This window comes from Mesoplodon densirostris, chromosome 3 (genome assembly GCF_025265405.1).
Source record: "Mesoplodon densirostris isolate mMesDen1 chromosome 3, mMesDen1 primary haplotype, whole genome shotgun sequence".
NCBI classification, from domain to species: domain Eukaryota; kingdom Metazoa; phylum Chordata; class Mammalia; order Artiodactyla; family Ziphiidae; genus Mesoplodon; species Mesoplodon densirostris.
This window is the reverse complement of record NC_082663.1, coordinates 148,937,922-148,957,634: the sequence shown is the minus strand read 5'-3', so window position 1 is coordinate 148,957,634 and position 19,713 is coordinate 148,937,922. Positions and strand designations below refer to the sequence as shown.

Genomic DNA, 19,713 nt, shown 5'->3' with positions numbered 1-19,713 from the left:
GGCTGTCCACTGGCTCTCCAATAGACTTAGTTTTATTCCAAGATATTTTCATGGATGTCCATCTTCCCCCACATCCGCCTCACCTTCTATCTCCCTCTCTCTTCCAAATTATGGCAACTCCACCAGAGCTTTTGACCTCTAAGTCCCATGTGTATGGCAATTTTGTAAGGCAAAAGGAGACCAGAGAGGGTGAGTGACCTGGCTGGGTCACACAGCCTGGATATCCTGTCCAAAGGAAACAGAAGAGTGAACCTGGTTGAGAGAGGATGGACCACTGACCTTCTGGCCTGGGAAGAGAGGACAGTGGGAACCCACTGAGTTGTTCACCTAGGAAACGCCTGTATCAGAGCTGGCTAATCTCATTCCCCTATTTATTCCACAAACACTTATCGGGCAACTGCTGTGTGCCAGGTCCTATTTCAGATACCGGGACCAAAACACACTCATCCTCTCCCTCTCAGCACTCAGGTTAGTGTCAGAGCTGTGATGGAGGAGTCCAGAAGAGGCCCCTGAGCTGGGCTGGAGCCTCAGGCTTCCTGGAGGAGGTGATGTGTAAGCTGAGATCTGAAAGATGAAGAGGGGAAGGCAGGGTGACCCACATGAAGGAAACAGCGGAAACAAAGGCTCAGAGTCGGGGTGTGGTGGGTTTGAGTCCCTGGGAGCATCCAGGGCAGGGGGAGATGAAGTCAGGGAGGCAATGGGGGTGAAAGGCTGGGGACTTCAGGCCAAGGGCAATGGGGAGCCAAAGGATTTAGAACAGGGGAGGAGTGAAATCAGATTTGCCTTTGACGAAGGTCCCAGGAAGGAGGGCCAGGAGGGGCCAAGCACGGTGGCCGGTCCAGGCCGGAAGGGATGCAGGACCGGCTGCCCTTGCCCCACCACATCCCCCCCGCAGACTCGCTACGCCCGGACTCGAGTAGGAAGGAGAGCCGGGAGGGGGTACCTGGCAGCCAAAAGCCCAGCGGCTAATGAAACCCGTGCTGCGTGGGCTATTTTTAGCAGCGGCTCCTCTGGACGCCTAATCGCTCTGGCCGGCTCCAGCCAGGCTGCCATGGAAACGCACAGCGCCGCAGCGGGGATCTCGGTCCCAGATCCGGGACTGCGCTGCCCGCCCCCAGCCGCGGCCCAGGACGCTGTCGCTGCCACCGCCGGGAGGGGCGCTGCCTGCCCTCCCGCGCCGCCGCTGTGTGACCCGGGGACACCTCTGCCCGTCTCTGGGCCTTAGAGGGTGAGGGGGGTCAGCACGGGCTCTGGAGGCTGAGCCCCAGGTTCAAATCCCCGCTGAGCCAGCGGTGCGAGGCGCGACTTCAGACTTATCTTGGAACCTTGGCTTCTCATCTTTAAAACGGGTCCCCCCTCATATGACTACAGGGACTGGGATGCCTGGAGCTTGAAGCTCAGTGCCTGGCCCCAGTGCCTTCAGCAACGCATTGAGCACCTACAGTATGCCAAGCATTGCCCTAAGCTTTCCATGCATTCATTTTATGTATTTAATCCAGAGGCATTTTGTAGATTGCCTTTTGCAGATGGGGCCAGTTGCTACAGAGAGGTTAAGTGGTCTGCCTAAGGTTACACAGCATGCACAGGGTGGAGCCAGGATTTGAACCCAGGCCAGTTGGCTCTGGAATTCCAGTGCTAAACCACTCGTTGAAATGCACATATATTTAAACTGGAATGTGGAGGGGGTCGTGCTTATCCCCCAAGGAAGGCTTCATGAATGGTGGCTTCTCAAGCAGTGGGGGGACCTGGTTTTCACCACCAACCTTGCTGGATGGGAAGCCAGGGGTGAGAGGCTTCACTCCCCCAGGGGACAAATGGGGACACTGTGGCACAGGCGGGGGCAGCAGGTGGTTGGATGCTGAGCCCTGGAGCCCAGGTGTCTCCCACCCACCGGGAAGAGATTTTTTGGAGGATTGTGGGCATGTGGCCCAGGGCAGCCTGCCAGCGACTGACACCCAAAGCTATTTCGGGCCATGTAGCTCAGACAAGTTGTTGGGGACTGGCTGGGTGTCAGGAAGGAGGTGTCCAAGCTGGGGAGGGGAGAACAAAGCCCCGACCTGGGCCAGGACAGGGAGGCGAAGTGGGGGAGCAGGAGAGTGGACAAGAGCATGCCGCCTGGCCTCTCCATGCTTCAGTGTCCCCATCTGTAAAATAGGTGTTGCCCATCACAGTCCCCACCTCCTAGGGGTTGTCAGGATGATCAGAACATACAGTGCAGGGTCCCATCCATCTGTATTTAATATTTGGATGTCTTGTTCCATGTGGATCTTTTTTTACATTGGTTTAAATTCTTTTTTTTTTAAAGATTTATTTATTATTTATTTAATTTATTTTTGGCTGCATTGGGTCTTAGTTGCAGTACGCAGGACCTTCATTGAGGCATGTGGGATCTTTTGTTGTGGCGCACGGCCTTCTCTCTAACTGTGGCTTGTGGGTTTTCTCTTCTCTAGTTGTGGCGCACAGGCTCCAGGGCACGTGGGCTCTGTAGTTGTGGTACATGGGCCTAGGTGCTCCACAGCATGTGGGATCTTAGTTCCCTGACCAGGGATCGAACCCACGTCCCCTGCATTGTAAGGCGGATCCTTTACCACTGGACCACAGGGAAGTCCCAGTTTGGATTCTTTAAAATATGACTTAACCTTAAAAATGCATTCCAAGGGCTTCCCTGGTGGCACAGTGGTTGAGAGTCCGCCTGCCGATGCAGGGGACACGGGTTCGTGCCCCGGTCCGGGAAGATCCCACGTGCCGCAGAGCAGCTGGGCCTGTCAGCCATGGCTGCTGAGCCTGCGCATCTGGAGCCTGTGCTCCACAACGGGAGAGGCCACAGCAGTGACAGGCCCGCGTACCACACACACAAAAAAAAGCATTCCAATATACAGTAGGTGCAGACAAATACTATTTGACTCCACTTATACAAGGTACCTAGAATAGTCAAATTCACAGAGTCAGAAAGTACATTGGTAGGGCTTCCCTGGTGGCACAGTGGTTAAGAATCTGCCTGCCAATGCAGGGTACATGGGTTCAAGCCCTGGTCCGGGAAGATCCCACATGCCGCGGAACTACTGAACCCACGCACTACAACTACTGAGACTGCACTCTAGAGCCCATGAGCCACAACTACTGAAGCCCAAGTGCCTAGAGCCCATGCACCACAACGAAGAGTAGCCCCCACTCTCCGCAACTAGAGAAAGCCCGCACGCAGCAACGAAGACCCAACACAGCCAAAAATAAAAATAAATTAATTAGTTTTTTTAAAAAAATAAGATACATTGGTAGGTGTTGGGGAGAGGAGAATGGGAAGAGTTGAATGGGGACAGAGTTTCAGTTTAGAAAAGTGAAAAACTCGGGAGATGGATGATGGTGAGAGTTGCAGAGCAATGTGAATGTACTCAGTGCCACTGAACTGTACGGTTAAATATGGTTAAAATAATATGTTTTATATTATGTGATTTTTACCACAATAAAAAAACATTTTTAGGGCCTCCCTGGTGGCGCAGTGGTTGAGAGTCCGCCTGCCGATGCAGGGGATACGGGTTCGTGCCCCGATCTGGGAGGATTCCATATGCCGCGGAGCGGCTGGGCCCGTGGGCCGTGGCCGCTGGGCCTGCGCGTCCGGAGCCTGTGCTCCGCAGCGGGAGAGGCCACAACAGTGAGAGGCCCGCATACCGCAAAAAAAAAAAAAAAAAAAAAACATTTTTAAAAATATGACTTAAAATGGTATTTACCTCTTTGGCTGCATCTGTGGGCACCCCCTCAAGTTTTGCATCTGAGGTGAGTGAGGCGTTAATCTCCGTCCGGTGTTAATCTCCGTCCGGTGACAATCATGCACGTTGCTCAGAACTGTTCCGGGCATATGGTAAGCACCCAAGGACACTGGCGAAGAATGTGGCTAAAATTTACGGAGGGCCGAATGCTACAAATAGTGCGGAATGTCACATGATCCCAGTGTGGGTTATTAGTATTCACTATCGTTAGGTACCAGCCGGCTCTGTCCTTGGACCTTAGGCTTTGGTGGGCCCACCTGGAAGGTGATGTAACAGCCTGTATCAACCCAGATAGTAGTATCAGTCCTGATCCATGGGACTGAAGGAGGACAGAGGGAAGGAACCATCCTGATGCTTGCACACAGCTGCCCTGAGCTGGAATCCCCATGCTTCCCACCGCCCTGCCAGGCCCCGTGCCCGCCTTTCCGCCATGAGCGCCGCCTCCGTCCTCCTCCGAGCATGCATGCACCCTAGCAGGACGTTCAGGAGGGCTGGCTCAGCTGCCTAGAGCTGGGGCCAACAGCGGGTCACAAGCCCCCGTCCCCCGACCCTTCCCCGGTCACCCTGGCTGGCAGGAAGGGCTGGCGAGGGTAGGCCAAGGTTACCACGCCCCTCCCCCAGCCTGGCTATAATTAGCCCCAAGATGAATTAAACATGAGGCCGGCCCATCTTGGGCCACAGCATCGCTCTGACTCTCTAATTGTTCCCAGGGAGCAGGCAGAGGCCTGGGCTGCTGTGTGAGGCTGGGGGGTGGGGGGAGACACGTACCACCCACAAGCACCGGCTGTGGTCCACGGGGTGTGCGGCGTCAGCCGCAGTTGCGTGAGTGTGTCCTGAGTGCTCATCAGCCTGAGGGCAGCGGTGGCCCTTGGGTCTCAAGAAGGCTGGAGGCTCAGGAGACCCAGCTGAAGGGGTGAAGCTGTCAGGCCTGGATCATTAAAGCTGCCGCCTGGCATTGTTGCCTTCCTGGGGAGTCATTACTCCAGTTTCCTGCTAACACACCTGAGTTTCCAGCATTAAGACTTCTATCAACCACTCACGTCTTCATGAGCATGAAAAGCTCCCCAGGGCAGAGCTCTGGAAGGAGGGGAGGAGAGGCACCTGGATGCGAGCCTTATGAGATCGAGAGAACTCAGGCCCGCTCCTTCCTCTCTGGACCTCAGTCTTCCCATCTGCATAATGGACCTATGGTGGCCAGAGGACGCCTTGGGGTAGGGGAATGGGTGTCAGGCCCTCACTCTGGGGTTCGCCTCTCCTAGCCTCAGCCTTGCACCGGTTAAATTAATTCCCTAGACCCTGGACCCCAGGAAATAGTGAAATGTCCCCAAAGGCCAGCCAAAAAGCCATGGGCTCCTTTAAGTATTTCTACAGCAGGAAGGGAAGTGGGTGATGGGGACAAGACAGAAGGGGCAGGAGCCTCGGTGTCCCCAGTCTGAGGACACACACTCCCTCTCCCCCACTGTGCCCCATCTCTCTCTCTCTCTTTTTTTTTTTTTGTCCTCACCGCATGGCATGCCAGATCTTAGTTCCCCGACCAGGGATCGAACCCATGCCCCCTGCAGTGGAAGTGCAGAGTCTTAACCACTAGACTGCCAGGGAAGTCCCACTGTGCCCCCATCTCTCTGCCCCCCTCGCCTCCATCCTCTCATTGCAGCCTGCCCACCTGTGCCTGGGCCATGGCAACAGCTGTGAGCACTGAGTACGTACTGAGTGTTTACAAACCCTTCTTAGCTCGTCTTCTCCTCACAATAGCTCTTGGGGGGTGGGGTGTGAGCTATCAGCACCCCCATTTTTCAAGAGCTTTCTGACACTAGAATCTGTGCTCTGGGGCCCCACGGAATACCCCAGAATGGGTTCCCCCACCAGCACTGCCATGATCTTGCCCTTCCCACCTTCCATCCAGATTCATCTTCCATTTTGATGAGGGGCCCATCCCCAGCTCCACCACCAGGACCAGCCATATGACCTCAGCAAGGCCAGTTTGCCCCTTGGTGACTCCGTTTCCCGTCTGCACAGCGTGGGGCAGTGGACACAGGAAGCTGTTCATGACAGAGCATTGGAGTTTGTCCCCTCCCTGCTGTGTGACTCAGGTCACTGGCTCTCTCCCAGCCTCAGTTTCCTCCCCTGTAAAATGGGAGGATAATACTAGTGCTTGGAGGTGAGAGGAGAAACCAAAGAGCCCATGAGTGTCCCCCCGTGACGGATATCCTACCTGAGCTGGGCTATGCAGGATCCAAAGAGCCAGCTCTGGAGAGGCCCCCAAGCTGGGAGACACAGAGACCTTCCAGCCTGAGCAATCAGGCTGGGGAGGAGACTGTGGGGGGAGCCTGTGGTGGGGTGGGTGGGTGAAGCCTCAAGTTAGGGGTTCACAAAGAAAACCTCCTGCAGACATGTGCCCCTGAGTTTTGAAAACTGAGGCGGATTCACACATACGAAGGAGGGACATGAAGGAGGGGCGTTTCTGGTGGGAGGGAGAAGCCAAGGTAAATGTTTGGAGGCAGAAAGCAAAAAGTAACAAGATCTGGGCTCAACTGGAACCCAAAGTGGCTCACAGAACAGCCTGTCGGGCTTTGCAGGACAAGATCTCAAGTCAGAACCCACTCTGGGTTCTTCTGTGGGGTCCCAGAGCACAGATCCTAGTGTCAGAAAGCTCTTGAAAAATGGGGGTGCTGATAGCTTGCACCCCCCCAGAGATGTAGTGAGATGAGCTAAGAAGAGTGTGTAAACACTCAGCACATACTCATTGCTCACAGCTGTTGCCATGGTTCCAAACAGAACCACGTAGATCATTTTTTAAGTTATATATTTACTTCAGTGTATAGCTCCCCAAATTTATATACCATCTACTCTGCGCAGAAAATATGTATCTGGGTTTTCATGGTAGGATATAAAGTTGCATTTTTTTAAATAAATATATTTTGTTGGAAAAGAATGAGGAGGAGGTTTAGAGGAAAATGATGGAGAGAATGAGGGAAGCCTGGAGCCGGGAGCCACTCGGGTAATAGATTTCTCAGCCTGTTCCTGGGCCTAGTAATTAATCCTGAGGGGCTGATTAAGTTCGGGCTTCCGCTCCAGTCACTCAGTGACCTCCCTCCCTGCCTTCCCTCTCCCCGGGGGGAGGCCCAGCTTGGCCCACCCCCACCAGGGCCTCCCTCCTGCATCACTGCTAGGCCCCCAGATCCCTGAGCTTAATTATCTGGAATGAAGGTTTAATCAGAGGCCTTTACTGCAGGGAGGGGAGGCTGGGCAGGAGGAACGGCCTCCCAGGTGCAGCAGCGCCTGGAATAGGGTGAGGCGAGGGTGGCAGGGTGGAGCCAGTGCAGAGGTCAGAGCCTGTCAATATTTAACACTTTGTTCATTGCAGATATTTTTGCATTCATTGTGAGTTTTTTCAAATGTTGCATTAAAATAGTATTTATCCGAATGACTGAATTTGGCAGCGCCTCCAAAGGTTTTTTCTCCCCCAGTTTTACTGAGAAATAATTGACATACATCCATGTATAAGTTTAAGGCCATGATGGTTTGATTTACACATACTGTGAAAGGATTATTGCAATAGGTTCAGCTCACATCCATCTTCTCATATAGATACAATCAAAAGAAGAGAATAAAGGGGAAACATTTTTTCTCCTTGTGATGAGAACTCTTCTAGCATTTACTCTTTTTTAGGATTTACTCTTTTTTAGGATTTTAGGATTTACTTTTTTTTTTTTCCAACCGTGCCACACAGCTTATGGGATCTTAGTTCCCTGACCAGGAATCGAACCCAGGCTCCCTCCAGTGGAAGCACAGAGTCTTAAGCACTGGTCCTCTAGGGAAGTTCTAGCTTTTACTCTCTTTTATTTATTTATTTATTTATTTGCTGTACGCGGGCCTCTCACTGCTGTGGCCTCTCCCATTGCGGAGCACAGGCTCCGGACACACAGGCTCCGCGGCCATGGCTCGCGGGCCCAGCCGCTCCGCGGCATGTGGGATCCTCCCAGACCGGGGCACGAACCCGTGTCCCCTGCATCGGCAGGCGGACTCCCAACCACTGCGCCACCAGGGAGGCCCTAGCTTTTACTCTCTTAACAGCTTTCCTATATATCCTACAGCAGTGTTAGCTGCAGTCATCATGTACGTTACATCCCTGGTACTTATTTTTCTTATAACCGGAAGTTTGTATCTTCTGACCACCTTCCTCCAAGCCTCCTATATTTTGTGCGAAGGCCAGCGCCTTGCTCTCTTCACCCTAATCCCAATCGTGACTGTTGCATGGAGCCAGCAGCTCCTACCCATCCTGAGCTCAGGTGAGGCTCACTGCTGTGACAGAGTGGTCTACTAGTGCACCGATTTTACAGATGAGAAACTGAGGCCCAGAAGGGCAAGTCATTAGCCTCAGTTCACTCAGCTAAGGGTAGGCAGAGACATGATTCAAACCCCTGACTCCTGGGTGGGGTCATCGCCTGTCTGGGATCCAGAGACAGTGCGAGCAGCCTTCCCCTCAGAGCTTTCGCTCTTGCACAAACCCACCACGTTCCATCCGTCTAGGAGGAAAAGCCCATGTCCTCCCCACAAGGTCTTGCACAACCTGCCCCTATCCCCTCCCTGGCCTCCCCTCCTCCCTCTCCCCACCCCCTCACTCTGCTCCAGACACATGGGCCTCCTCACTGTTCCTCCAACACGCCAGGCACGACCCTGCCTCAGGGCCTTTGCACTGGATGTTCCCTCTGCCTGGAACTCTCTTCCCCCATCATCACTCACCTGGACCAGCGCAGTCGCCTCCACCTTTGGTCCCCTGGCTCCCAAACACACACCCCCCACAGCCTGCCCTCCAAGAAGAGGCCACCAGAGAGCGCCCGTGAGCGCCTGAGTCAGGCCCCGCCCCTCCTCTGCCCACAGCCCTCCCGGGCTCCCACATACCTCGTGGTAAAAGCCCAAGTTCTCCCCTCCGCCCACAAGGTCCTGCGCGACCTGCCCCCGAGGGCAATGAGATCCATGGAAGGCTGTGGCCTTCCAAAGTGGCCCAGCAGAGCCAGGCTTTGAACTCAGCTCCATCTGGCTCCAGTGCCTTCTGGGCTTCTCCCCTCAGCCAGCTGCCTCCCAACCTCTAATAAACTCCTGAGAAGTGCTGGGCAGACGTGGCGGTGAGGACACTCTTTATCTGTCCAGATCAGGCCAGCTCGGCGCAGCAGTCAATAATTAATTCTGAATTTCCCCCATTTATCAAAGCGGCAGGAGCCAGAGTGCCTGGAATCCCAATCCCGAGGCTCTGTGCCCCGTGGCCACCTGGAGCTGGACACAGTGGTGACAAAAACTGGGGCGGGGGACCCTGAGGGAGTCTGGGAGGGAGGGAGTCCTTGGCTCCCGCTCCCTTACTCTGGGTTATTAAATGCTGTGCGATCCATCAGTGATCAGACCAGACCTCACCCCAGCCTTCACGGTGCCCAGAGGCTAGTGGGGAAAATAATACATTGAATGAATAATAATATAAATAATTAATGCTACAAAGGAATAAAACAGGATACTGTGTGAATGCAAGACCGAGGGAACGTGGTTGTTTAGAGCCTCCCCAAGGAAGTGACACTGAACCTGCAAATCGGAGGATGAAAGATAAGGGGTGGGGAGAGCGTCCTCCAAATTTAGACACAGCACATGCAAAGGCCCTATGGCTGGAAAAAGTTTCTCCCACTTGGGGCCCGGCAAGGGGTTAAGTGGGTCTGGAGCTCAGAGCACAAGTGTGAGGTCAGTGCCAGGCCTAGAGCCATCATGGTGAGGCCAGCAGCCTTCAGTGGATAGCCAGGGGCCATCAGGGGAAGAGGCAGGAAGTTTCTCTGATGAGCTGGGGGATGGCAGTGAGGCTGCTTCCACCCAAGGTGAGTCAGACAGCCGCCTGGGCAGGCGACTCCAATTTTTTTTTTTTTTTTTTTTTTTTTTTTTGGCTGCATTGGGTCTTCGTTGCTGCACGTGTGCTTTCTCTAATTGCGGCGAGTGGGGGCTACTCTTCGTTGCGGTGTGCGGGCTTCTCATTGCGGTGGCTTCTCTTGTTGCAGAGCATGGGCTCTAGGCGCACAGGCTTCAGTAGTTGTGGCACGTGGGCTCCAGAGCGCAGGCTCAGTAGTTGTGGCGCACGGGTTTCGTTGCTCCGCGGCATGTGGGATCTTCCCAGACCAGGGCTCGAACCTGTGTGCCCTGAATTGGCAGGCAGATTCTTAACCACTGCACCACCAGGGAAGCTCGACTCTGATTTTTTTTCTTTTTTCTTAACAACAGTTTTCCCCTCGGAGGATTCTTTCAAACCCATTTGGGTGTGGGGATGAGCCAGGATTTCTCTACCAACAAACAGCCTAGGCCTTGCAAGCAGCTTCTGGCCCAGCCACCTTAAACACCTCCCTCCTTGGGTAGGTGGGGAAACTGAGGCCCAGAGAGGGACAAGGACCACCCAAGGTCGTTCAGAAGAGTGTGGGCCGAGCCCAGAGGAGGGGTTTCCAGGATCCAAGGAGCAGCGCCCCACCCTGCAGCTTCTGTCTCTTCTGCTGGACCTCAAGCTCCATGAGGGCCAACAGCTGGGTGTCCTCAGTGCCCTGCAAATTGGAGGTGCTTCATCAGTGATTATAGAATGCATGGACCCAGCAACTGTTGGAAACACCCAGAGGTCATGCTCAGAGCATCAGGGGGAAAGGACGTCCCTTTTGAGAGGGGATATGAGAGACAGATACAGGAGTATGGAGAGAGAGAGACAGAAATAAACTGCCAGAGACATGGAAGGAGACAGAGACAGAGATGGAGACAGACAGAGAGGCTCAGATAGAGAGAGTGGAGAGCAGAGATGAAGAGACACAGAGAGAAAGAGTGACAAGTGGGGGCAGATACATAGAGAAGAGATTGAATGAGACACAGAGACAGATGGAGACACAGGGGGTGGGGGAGGCATCAGGGTCAAGACCACCACTAACCTGTATAGGAGACTGTGTGAATTATGAAAAGATTTCCCTTCCTGAGGCCCTCTCACCCCAGCTGGATGTTTTTGTGCAGTGAACAACCTGCCCCACTGTCTACAGCAGCCGAAGCAAAGTCTGTCTTGGTATCTCCAGCAGCCAGCACAGGGCTGGGCACACAGAGCTCACTTGATAAATGCCCGTTGAACTAATGGGCAGAGTTAGAGAATGCCAGAATCTGGCCTGGAGTCACACAGAGAGAGAAAGAGAGAGGAGGGGGTGGTGGGCACAACAGAACTAAAGCAGAAAGTCCAGGTGCTTGCAGTTTCTGGCTGAGCTACAGATGCCTCCTCTGGGAACCACCTGGATTTACTTGCCACCCAGGAAAATTCCCCTTGAACTTCTGGGAGCACAAAGTGAGTGGGCAGCCAAGGCAGGAGGTGGCCCCTCCCCGGGACACCACGGGCCCCAGGGAGAGATGGTGGCTGCCAGGTCTCACCCGAAACTCCTTGCAGCCCGGACTTGCTCCTGGGGTGGAGCCAGGAGCCTGAGAGGCCCTGAGGGGACTGGACTTCCCCATTTTCACGGCGCAGAGATGGGAGGGGCCTAGCTTGGGGTCACCCAGAATAGGAGTCAAGGGAAAACCATTCCTGGCAGAGGGAATGGCTTGTGCAGAGTTCTGGAGGTGAACGAGAGGGAAGGGCGAAGGATGTGCTTAGGACTGAACTGTCTATGGAGAGTGAAGCCCAAGGCTAAGTGAGGGAGTTTGAACTTGGCGTTGTTTCCAAACACTTAGTCTTTTATTCCGTATCTACTCAAAGTCAGTCCCTCTGTACCGAATTTGTACGATACTACAGGATCACCCTGTAATCCCAGCCTAGGTGATCCTGGGGCCCCAGAGGCAACTCCTAAGACTGGGAGGACACACAGACCTCCCCGTCCTGTGGGTCAGGGATGAAGGGATGGAGGCTGCAGGACCCAGAGGCCGACGGGGAGAGAGCTGTTGAGCCCGCATAGAGGTGGGGTATTAGTGCCAGGATCTTGAAAATGTAGGGCTATTCCAGGTGAAAAGGCCCAAAAGGACATTCTGGGCAGAGAATACGAAAGTCTGGAGGTGTGTGATAATCAGACAAGTGCTGGAAGCAAGCCAGAGTGGCTAGTAATGCTGCTCTCTCCAAAAGGTTCAGGGTTGGACCAGAGAGAGAGAGAGAGAGATCTGGGGCAACAGAAGCCCAGAGGGAAATGGAAGCTCTTCTGGAGGATCAGAAATGACTGCATGAAGGGGGCACTGGAGCTGGGGCTTGGAAGGATGAATAGGAGTTTGCAAACAGAAAAGGTAGGGCCATGCAAACTGAGCAGAGGCTGTGGCCCAAATTCAAGGAACATGATGATGGAGTAGCAAGACAAAGAAGGACTTCAGGAGTAAGGTCACTCAGTGTCAGATTTCTCCAGATCCAAGCCTGGCAGCCTGCCATTCTAGGCCAAGAAACCCAAGGACAGTTCCGCTTGGCTCCTCCAAGCCCTGTTAGGCCTGCTCCAGCCACTATCATCTCTCCTCCTTGGGTCACAGGTACTGTCCACTTTGGTCCATGATGACACTTGGTGGTGGATGCCTTCCACAATGTGGCTCTGGGATCTCAGTCCAGGCTTGTGCCTCTCAGTGCCTCAGTTTCCCCATCTGGAAAATGGGAACGCTGGAAGCCACTTTTGCTGTTTGTATTCATCTTGGGACTGGGAGGCCTCCAAAAAACAATGTGAAGGGAGCAAAGAGATAACAGGAAGAAAGGAAGGGAGGAGGAAAGAAAGGGAGGGAGGAAGGAAAGAAAACAGAAGGGAAGGGGAAGGAAGGGAGGAAGGGAAAAACTTTGCACCCCTCCTCCAAGCCAATACCAAGGGACAGGTCCAACATTATTATTTCAGAACACACCGAAGCTGTTGAAGCTTAAGAAATGGGTGATGATTTGCGTGCGATTTGCATGTGATTTGCATACTGTTTGTTAAATGTCAAAAAGGCCTGAAAATGCTTTCTCCCACCCTCACCTCAGCCAAGATGCGGGAAACCCTCCCCCTTCCTCTATCAGGGACCTGCTCATGGGTTGGGGACCCCTCAGTTCAAGGGTTGCCAGGGCAGCAGACTAGAGGGGGCAGGGTGACCTTGGATGCCCCATCTGTAAAATGGGCCATAATCATCACCACCACCACTGAGCCTCACACTTCACAGACTATAGAGTAAGTGGAGGCCAGACAAGGACGTGGCACAGACCCTGGCATGTAGTGGGAGCCAAGGAATGGAGCTGGGGTGGCTATTAAAAGCCCCACTTTCCTGCTGGGCCCGGGGGGGCAGGTCCCCCAGTGTTTGCGTGACCCACCGAGGCCAAAACCAGGCAGGAGCAGGGGCCTGGGCTGCCTGGTCCCAGGAGGAGTGATGCCGGCCCCGGAGAGGCTCTTCCAAGGGGAAGTGAGAAAAGCCCCGCAGGCCTGGGGCCGTCCCCATCCCCTGATGGACAAACGCACATCTAAGCACTACTATCCCCATGGCCACGATTTATTATCCACCCGTCCCTGCTCTGGGCCCTGCGGGCAACACGACTCTTAATTAAAACATTATGTCTTCCCAGGCTCCCGAGCCTCTGCCCTGTGATGCCAGCACCCAGAGCGTGAATGAGGCCCTCGAGGGCCCGCGTGCCAGCATCCCCCCAACCCGAGGGGGTCTGCACGGCGGACCGGACGCCTCATGGCCGCAGATCAGAGATCCAACTGAGTCCCAACATTCTACTTTTTTTTTTGCCTGCGCCACGCAGAATCTTAATTCCCCAACCAAGGATCGAACTCCAGCAGTGGAAGTGCAGGGTCCTAACCTCCGGACCGCCATGGAATTCCCTACTCAGAGGGTCTTATACCCAGAAGTCCTACAACACACTGCCTGGAATAGCCCTGAGCACCCCCATGATTACCGTCCATGTCTCAGTGCTCTGCCAGGCACAGCCACCGCCCCCCACAAATCCCTGCCCACTTAACCAGAGCCCTTCAGACACAACCAGGAGACCCCGTACAGGGGGCAAAGCAGTGGGATTGAACAGGAAGGACACCGCCACGGGGGTGGACACGGGTGCAACGTGGGGAGGGGTTTGGGTTTTGGGGAGGGGTGCAGTGTGACACTGGAGCGCTGGGAGAGGGCTGGGGTCGTCCAGTCTCTACCTTTAGTCATTTGAGATTTCATGAGTGTCTGGCCACACACCCCCTGCCCCCATCCAAAGCTGTTCACAGTAGAGGAGGCTTGAGGGGGCCCAAAAGAGGACAAGGTGCTCACTGGCTGGGGAGGAGGGAATCTGAGAAGACTTCCTGGAGGAGGCTGGAATGCTGGGTGGACTGGAGCTGCAGAGAGGGGTGTGAAAGGTGCTTCAGGCTGGGGGCACAGCTTGGGTAGAGGCGTGGCAGAGAGAATGTATCAGGCAGGTGGGGGTGATGCCCCCCCCAAGCTCCTCTCCCCTCTGTGCTTTTCTTCATGTGACCTCCTCTGGCTGCCTCCCAAGATGGCATGTGGTTCCCACTGCAGACTGGGCACTTGAAGCCCCAAGGCGGGAGCCACCTCCTCAGGATCACACAGCACAGCTGGAAGGCTGGCTGGCCCAGAGTAGCAACATCCTAGGTCAGTGTCAGGGACTGGGGCTCCATCAGGAATGTCCCAGGCAGTGGGCAGCAGCTGGGCAGGCCAGTGTTTCACCATCTATGCTGGAAGCCCAGAACCTTGGAACAGCAGGAGGGAGGGGATAAGACAATTTCAATCCAGGACCCCTCGCAGGGTGAAACACCAGCTCTCTGGCCACTTTTCCTTCTTCCCTTTTCCCTAACAGCCCCATGGACAGAAAACACCTGCAGCCAGCTCCTCCTTTGAGATGGCCCTGGTGCCCTCCAGGAGGGGCAGGGATAGCCCTTAGCCTGTGGGGAGCTTGGCACTTGAAGCCACCTGGTGGCAGTCGCAGGAATTGCAGGCAAAGAGTGAAATTAAACCAAACCTGCCAACAAAAGCCCACTCTTTGATTGTTAAGGAAGAGGAGTAACAGAGCCCAGAGAGGAGGAGCAATCTGCCCAAGGGCACACAGCAATTCAGGGCAGCATTACTCAGGCCCCTGTGTTAGTTCAAAGGTGAGAAGGTAAGGCCAGTGACCCTGCCCCAGGGGCCAGAAGCATATGGGTGTAGAGAAGGGTGATGGTCATCAGAGATGACTCTCTTCTCCTCTCTGAGCCTCAGTTTACCCGTCTGTGGCCTCCACAATCTCTAAGGTCCCTTCTGTGTCCCAAATACTGGAGTGACTTACCCAGAGTGAGGTCAAGGCTCCTGGGAGATGTCCCCTGCCACCCCCAGCCTGCTTCTTCAGCCAGCACCTCTGGTTCCCTTGGTCATGACTCCACGTCCTCCAACACAGATTACCTGCAGGAGGGGGACAGAAAGATACAGGTTGCAGGCCCGTGCAGCCCTCACCTTGGCACTTAAGGCCTCCTGGTCCACTCGGTGTCCAGCCAATGCATCTTGCTGCGTCTGCCCAGACTCGCCTCCACCCACGAGACCCTCTCTCTTGCTTCCAGGAAACACTAGAGCCCCAAGAAAATGTTCTGAGCATCCCCTTCTTCACCTCCAGAGATCATACATTCAATGAACATTTATTGAGCACCTACTATGTGCCAGGCACTGAACTGGGAAACAGCAGTGAATAGGATGGACAACAATGCCCTCACAGAGCTTACAGTCTAGTGGGGGAGATGGGGCAAAAAAAAATGAGTAAAATATTAGTAAAAATAATCAAGGAAGTATAGGGAAAGATAAAGCAGGGGTAGGGTATGGTGTTGGTGGGATGCCATTTTAAACAGGTGGTCAGGGAAGATTACACTGAGGAGGTAGAATCTGAACAAAAGCCTGAAGGAGCTGAGGAAGGGAGGTGGAAAGCATTGCAGGAGGAGGGAACAGCAGTGCAAAGGCCCTGAGGTAGGACCATGCCTAGAGAGTAGGAGGAACAGCGAGCTGACTCTATCCTAGTTCAGCCTCCACCATCACTCACCATCACTAGACCTCCACCCTGGTTCCCCGATCCCCACCCCTAGCCCTCCCCACCCCCTCCACAGTCTGTCTTCCCTGTATCAGCCAGAGGGCACCTGTGAGTACCTGAGTCAGGTCCTGCCCCTCCTCTGCCCACAGCACTCCAGGGCTCTCACCTCCCTGAGGGTAAAAGCCCAAGTCTTCCCCACGGCCCACAAGGCCCTGCACGACCTTCCCTGTCCCCTCCCTGCCCTCCCCTCCTCCCTCCCTCCCCCTCGCTCACTCTGCTCCAGACACACAGGCCTCTTCACTGTTCCTCCAACACGCCAGGCATGGTTCTGCCCCAGGGCCTTTGCACACTTTGTTTCCTCTTCCTGGAATACCCTCCTGCCCACTCTTGTTCTCTTTGTTTAATCAGCTCCTTCACATTGTACTGTGAAATGTCACCTTCTCCGACAGACCTCCCTCCCCTGGCCACTGTTGATAGGGTAGCAACACCTCCATCACTCTCAACCTTCCTGCATCTTTCCACAGCACTTATTACAACCTGACATTCAAACATATGTTTATTTGGTTCCTTGTCTGTCTCTCTCACTGGACTGACTGTGGGCTCCGTGAAGGCAGGCCTGGTCTCTCTGGGTCCCTGCTGGGTTCCAGTGCTGCCCAGCACATGACCCGGCACACAGTAGGCATCCAATAAATGCATATTGTATATTGAATATTGACTGTGTAGACGTCTGTGGATCGTCCAGCTGCTAGGCTTTGTTTGGCCACTGCCAGGAACACCCTCTCCCAGCCCCAAGTGAGACCCTCCCTCGAGAGGGCCTGGAGAGGCAGGCCCTCCCACCACATCTTGAGCCTCCAGGACTGGCATCTGAGGCTCCTGCTCTCAAAATGTCACCCAGACTTGGTGGACCAAGCCTCTAGGGGCCCAGCAAGCATGACCCCCATAAACTCCAGGGTTACAGAGACAGCTCCAGTCCCTTCCCCACCCAGCACCTCCATCCCAGGCTCTGGGACCAGCCCCTGCCCATCTCCACCATCTCACTGCCAATCTCGCCAAGCACCAGCCTCCACCATTTCCCAAAGCTGCCCCAGGGCTCTACCTGTGCTGTTCCCACAGCCCAGCTGCCCTTCTCTGCAGACCCCTCCTTGGGTTGGGAGACCCACTCCTCTCGGGTCACCTTGGCCAGGGGACCTCTTTGGATACCCCAGACGGCCAGGTCAGAGTGTGGACAGCAAGGGTCAGGATGGGATTGTGTGGAAGGCAGGGGTAGTGGGGGAGATGGATGAACAGAAAAGGAAGAGAGAGACACACACAGAGAAAAACAGCAGAGACAGAAATGGACAGAGATGCAGAGAGAGAGCTATAGAGAGACAGAGACAGAAAGAAGGAAAGGAAAGGAGATAAACAGGGACAGTGTCACAGAGAGAGGGAGAGACAGGAGACAAAGAGAGATCGTGAGAAAGACCGGCGAGGCTGGAGAGAGGCAGACACAGCGAGAGAAAGGAAGAAAGCCTGCAGGGGGAATCGAGCCAGGCTCCTGGCCTTTCTCAGTGCCGGGCTCTCTCCAGTGAGTCCACAAGGACGAGAAGGATCCCCCGTCCACCCTTCCGCAACCATCCCACGCACTCCACCCTGACCCCAGCTAGGCCCTCCTGGCCTCCCCCCAGCCCTGACCCACTTCCCACCCCACCAGGGACGCCAGCCAGGCACTCCTGTGCCCTGCCGTCTTCCCCCCTGCCCCCGCATTCCCTATCCAGGACCCCAGCCAGGCCCTCCTGTGACCTCCAGGCCCCGCCCATCCTGACCCACCTCCCACCCCACCGGGGACGCCAGCCAAGCCCTCCTGTGCCCCGCCGTCTCCCCTCAGCCCTGACTCACCCCTCACCGGGGACCCCAGCCAGGGCTCCCTATCCCCCCGCCACCCAGGCCCCCGATCCCAGGTCGCCCCCCAGTCCCCGCCCCCGGCCACCTGGGGTCGCTGACGAGCAGCAGCACCGAGCCGTCCTGCAGGTGCACGTCGCGCACCGTCTGGTGGTCGTCCAGCCGCCGCGCGTTGTAGTAGAAGGTGCGCTTCCAGGAGCTCACGCCCTGGCCCACGAGCTGGGCGCGCAGGTCGCTGAGCGTGTCCCGCGGCCGCACCGTGAGCGGCAGCAGCAACGCCTCGTCCGCTAGGTGCACCTGGATGTGGTAGCGCTTCCAGCGCGACAGGCCCCGCCGCAGCCCCTCCATGGCCCCCGCCGGACACTCGGACCCGGCCCGGGCCCTCGGACCCGGCCCGGGCCCCGCGCGCCCTCCGCACCCGCCCAACCGGCCCGGCCGCCCGCTCCCGCCGCGCCCGCGCCCGCGCCCGCGCCCAGCCTGCCCGGGCACGCCCAGCTCGCAGACTGGAGGCTCCACGAGGGCGGGGCGCGGCGGGTGGACCCGCGGGCCCCTAGCCCCCACCCGCAGACGCCCCTTAGTTTACGTCGACCTGTATTAAGTGCCTACTTTGAGCCAGGCGGATGGAGGCGCCCCGGGTGACCCGGGACGAAACGCACGAAAAGGAGCTGCATCATAAAGATAAATATGTAAATGCACAGTGCATCCGATCATGGGAAGTGCCAGGGAGGGACCAGAAGAGGAAGAGAGCTCGAGACTGGCCGGCTATTTTAGGGATCAAGGTCAAGGGAGGCCTCTCTGCGGAGGTGGCATTTGAATGGAGATCTGAAGGAGGAATGAGCCAACCACGCAAAGAGTCATGATCAAGAGTACTTACTGCAGGCTGAGATGGGAACAGCCTGTGCAAAGGTCCTGGGGCAGGACGGAGCCTGCCTGTTGGAGGAACAGCGAGGAGGCCTGTGTAGCTGGAGCAGAGTGAGCGAGGGGGAAACAGGGAGGAGGGGGTTCAGGGAGGGGATGGGGCAGGTCATGCAGGACCTTGTGGGCCACGGGGAGGACCTGGGCTTTTATCCCGAGGGAGGTGGGATCCCTGGAAGGAAGTGTCTGAGGTTTGTATTTGTCACTCACATATTTGACTCTCATTTACTCCCTTATTTCCTTCAAGACATATTCAACCAGTACTTATTCTGTGTCCAGGCTGGGCTGGGCGATGCTGGACACCAGAGAAATCCCAGCCTAGGGCTCTGCCCTAAAGGATCACTCAGTTGAGGGTGAAGCACACAGAGCTGGACACAGACACTCCCAGTCCCATGTGGTCAGGGTTTGAGTAGTAGGAGAGACCCCAGGCTGGGAAAGGCCAGTAGGGGGGAGATGGCTTTCCAGATGAGTAGGCATTGGAGCCCTGGGGCTTTGACAGATGAGTAGGAGTTCAACACTCCCACCAAGGAGGTACCTGCCCATGATCACCAACTATATAGTTCACTGTGTGCCCAGTGGGGAGAAGCAAGAGTCAAGGCTTGTGGCCAGTGACAGTCAGGGGAGGCTTCCATGCTGTCCTCCCCTCCCCCTTGCAACCACTTTCTCAGGCCCCGCCAGCCTCTCCAGTCTTACTTATCTAAGCACCCTCTTCCTGAAAGCCTTCCTTGACTGCTGCCTGCCCCTCTCCACAGCCATACCTACCAGGACAGGACTGACCAGTTCTGGGTATCCAGAATGTTGACTTGACCTTAGAGACTCAGTCTGTACTTAGAAGCTAGTTACGATGGAGCCCAGTGGGAACTCCTCCTCCAGCAGTGGCCAAGAGTGGGGGAGGGAGGCTGAGGCCAGAACAGGGCAGTGGGCAGATCAAGGGCTATAATCCCGACCCTGACCCTTGGAAGTTCCTCAGGAAGGAACTTAACCTCCCTGGGCCTCGATATCACCATCTGTCCAATGGGGTTGTTATGAGGAGTAAGTTACTGCACATAAGTGCTTAGAAATGTTCCTGAAGCATAGTCGCTGGCTAATTGGCTACACTGAGAGTCAAGTGCAATTGAAAAGCAAATAAAAACAAAAATAGCAAACAGAAAAAAAAAAAAAAAACAAGGGCTAAGTGACAGATGGCCTTCTAGG

The 19,713-nt window shown here is 55.4% G+C and overlaps 1 protein-coding gene across 1 annotated transcript; it reads right to left on the bottom strand.

Annotated features, from left to right (window-relative positions):
- Nucleotides 1-1,018: 1,018 nt before the first annotated feature.
- Nucleotides 1,019-17,952, bottom strand: TINCR (TINCR ubiquitin domain containing). Its single transcript, XM_060094498.1, has 2 exons — nucleotides 17,609-17,952; nucleotides 1,019-1,220 (listed from the first exon to the last, which is right to left on the bottom strand). The coding sequence occupies exons 1-2, from the start codon at nucleotides 17,950-17,952 to the stop codon at nucleotides 1,019-1,021; spliced, it is 546 nt and encodes a 181-aa protein (XP_059950481.1).
- Between the last annotated feature and the right edge of the window lie 1,761 nt (nucleotides 17,953-19,713).

Excerpts from the sequence above, each read along its gene's own strand:
- TINCR (XM_060094498.1), bottom strand. The coding sequence starts at position 17,952 with ATGGAGGGGCTGCGGCGGGGCCTGTCGCGCTGGAAGCGCTACCACATC. Across the intron at positions 1,221-17,608 it reads AGCCCTGGCTGGGGTCCCCG|GCCCAGAGACGGGCAGAGGT; the intron begins GTGAGGGGTGAG and ends TCACCCTCTAAG.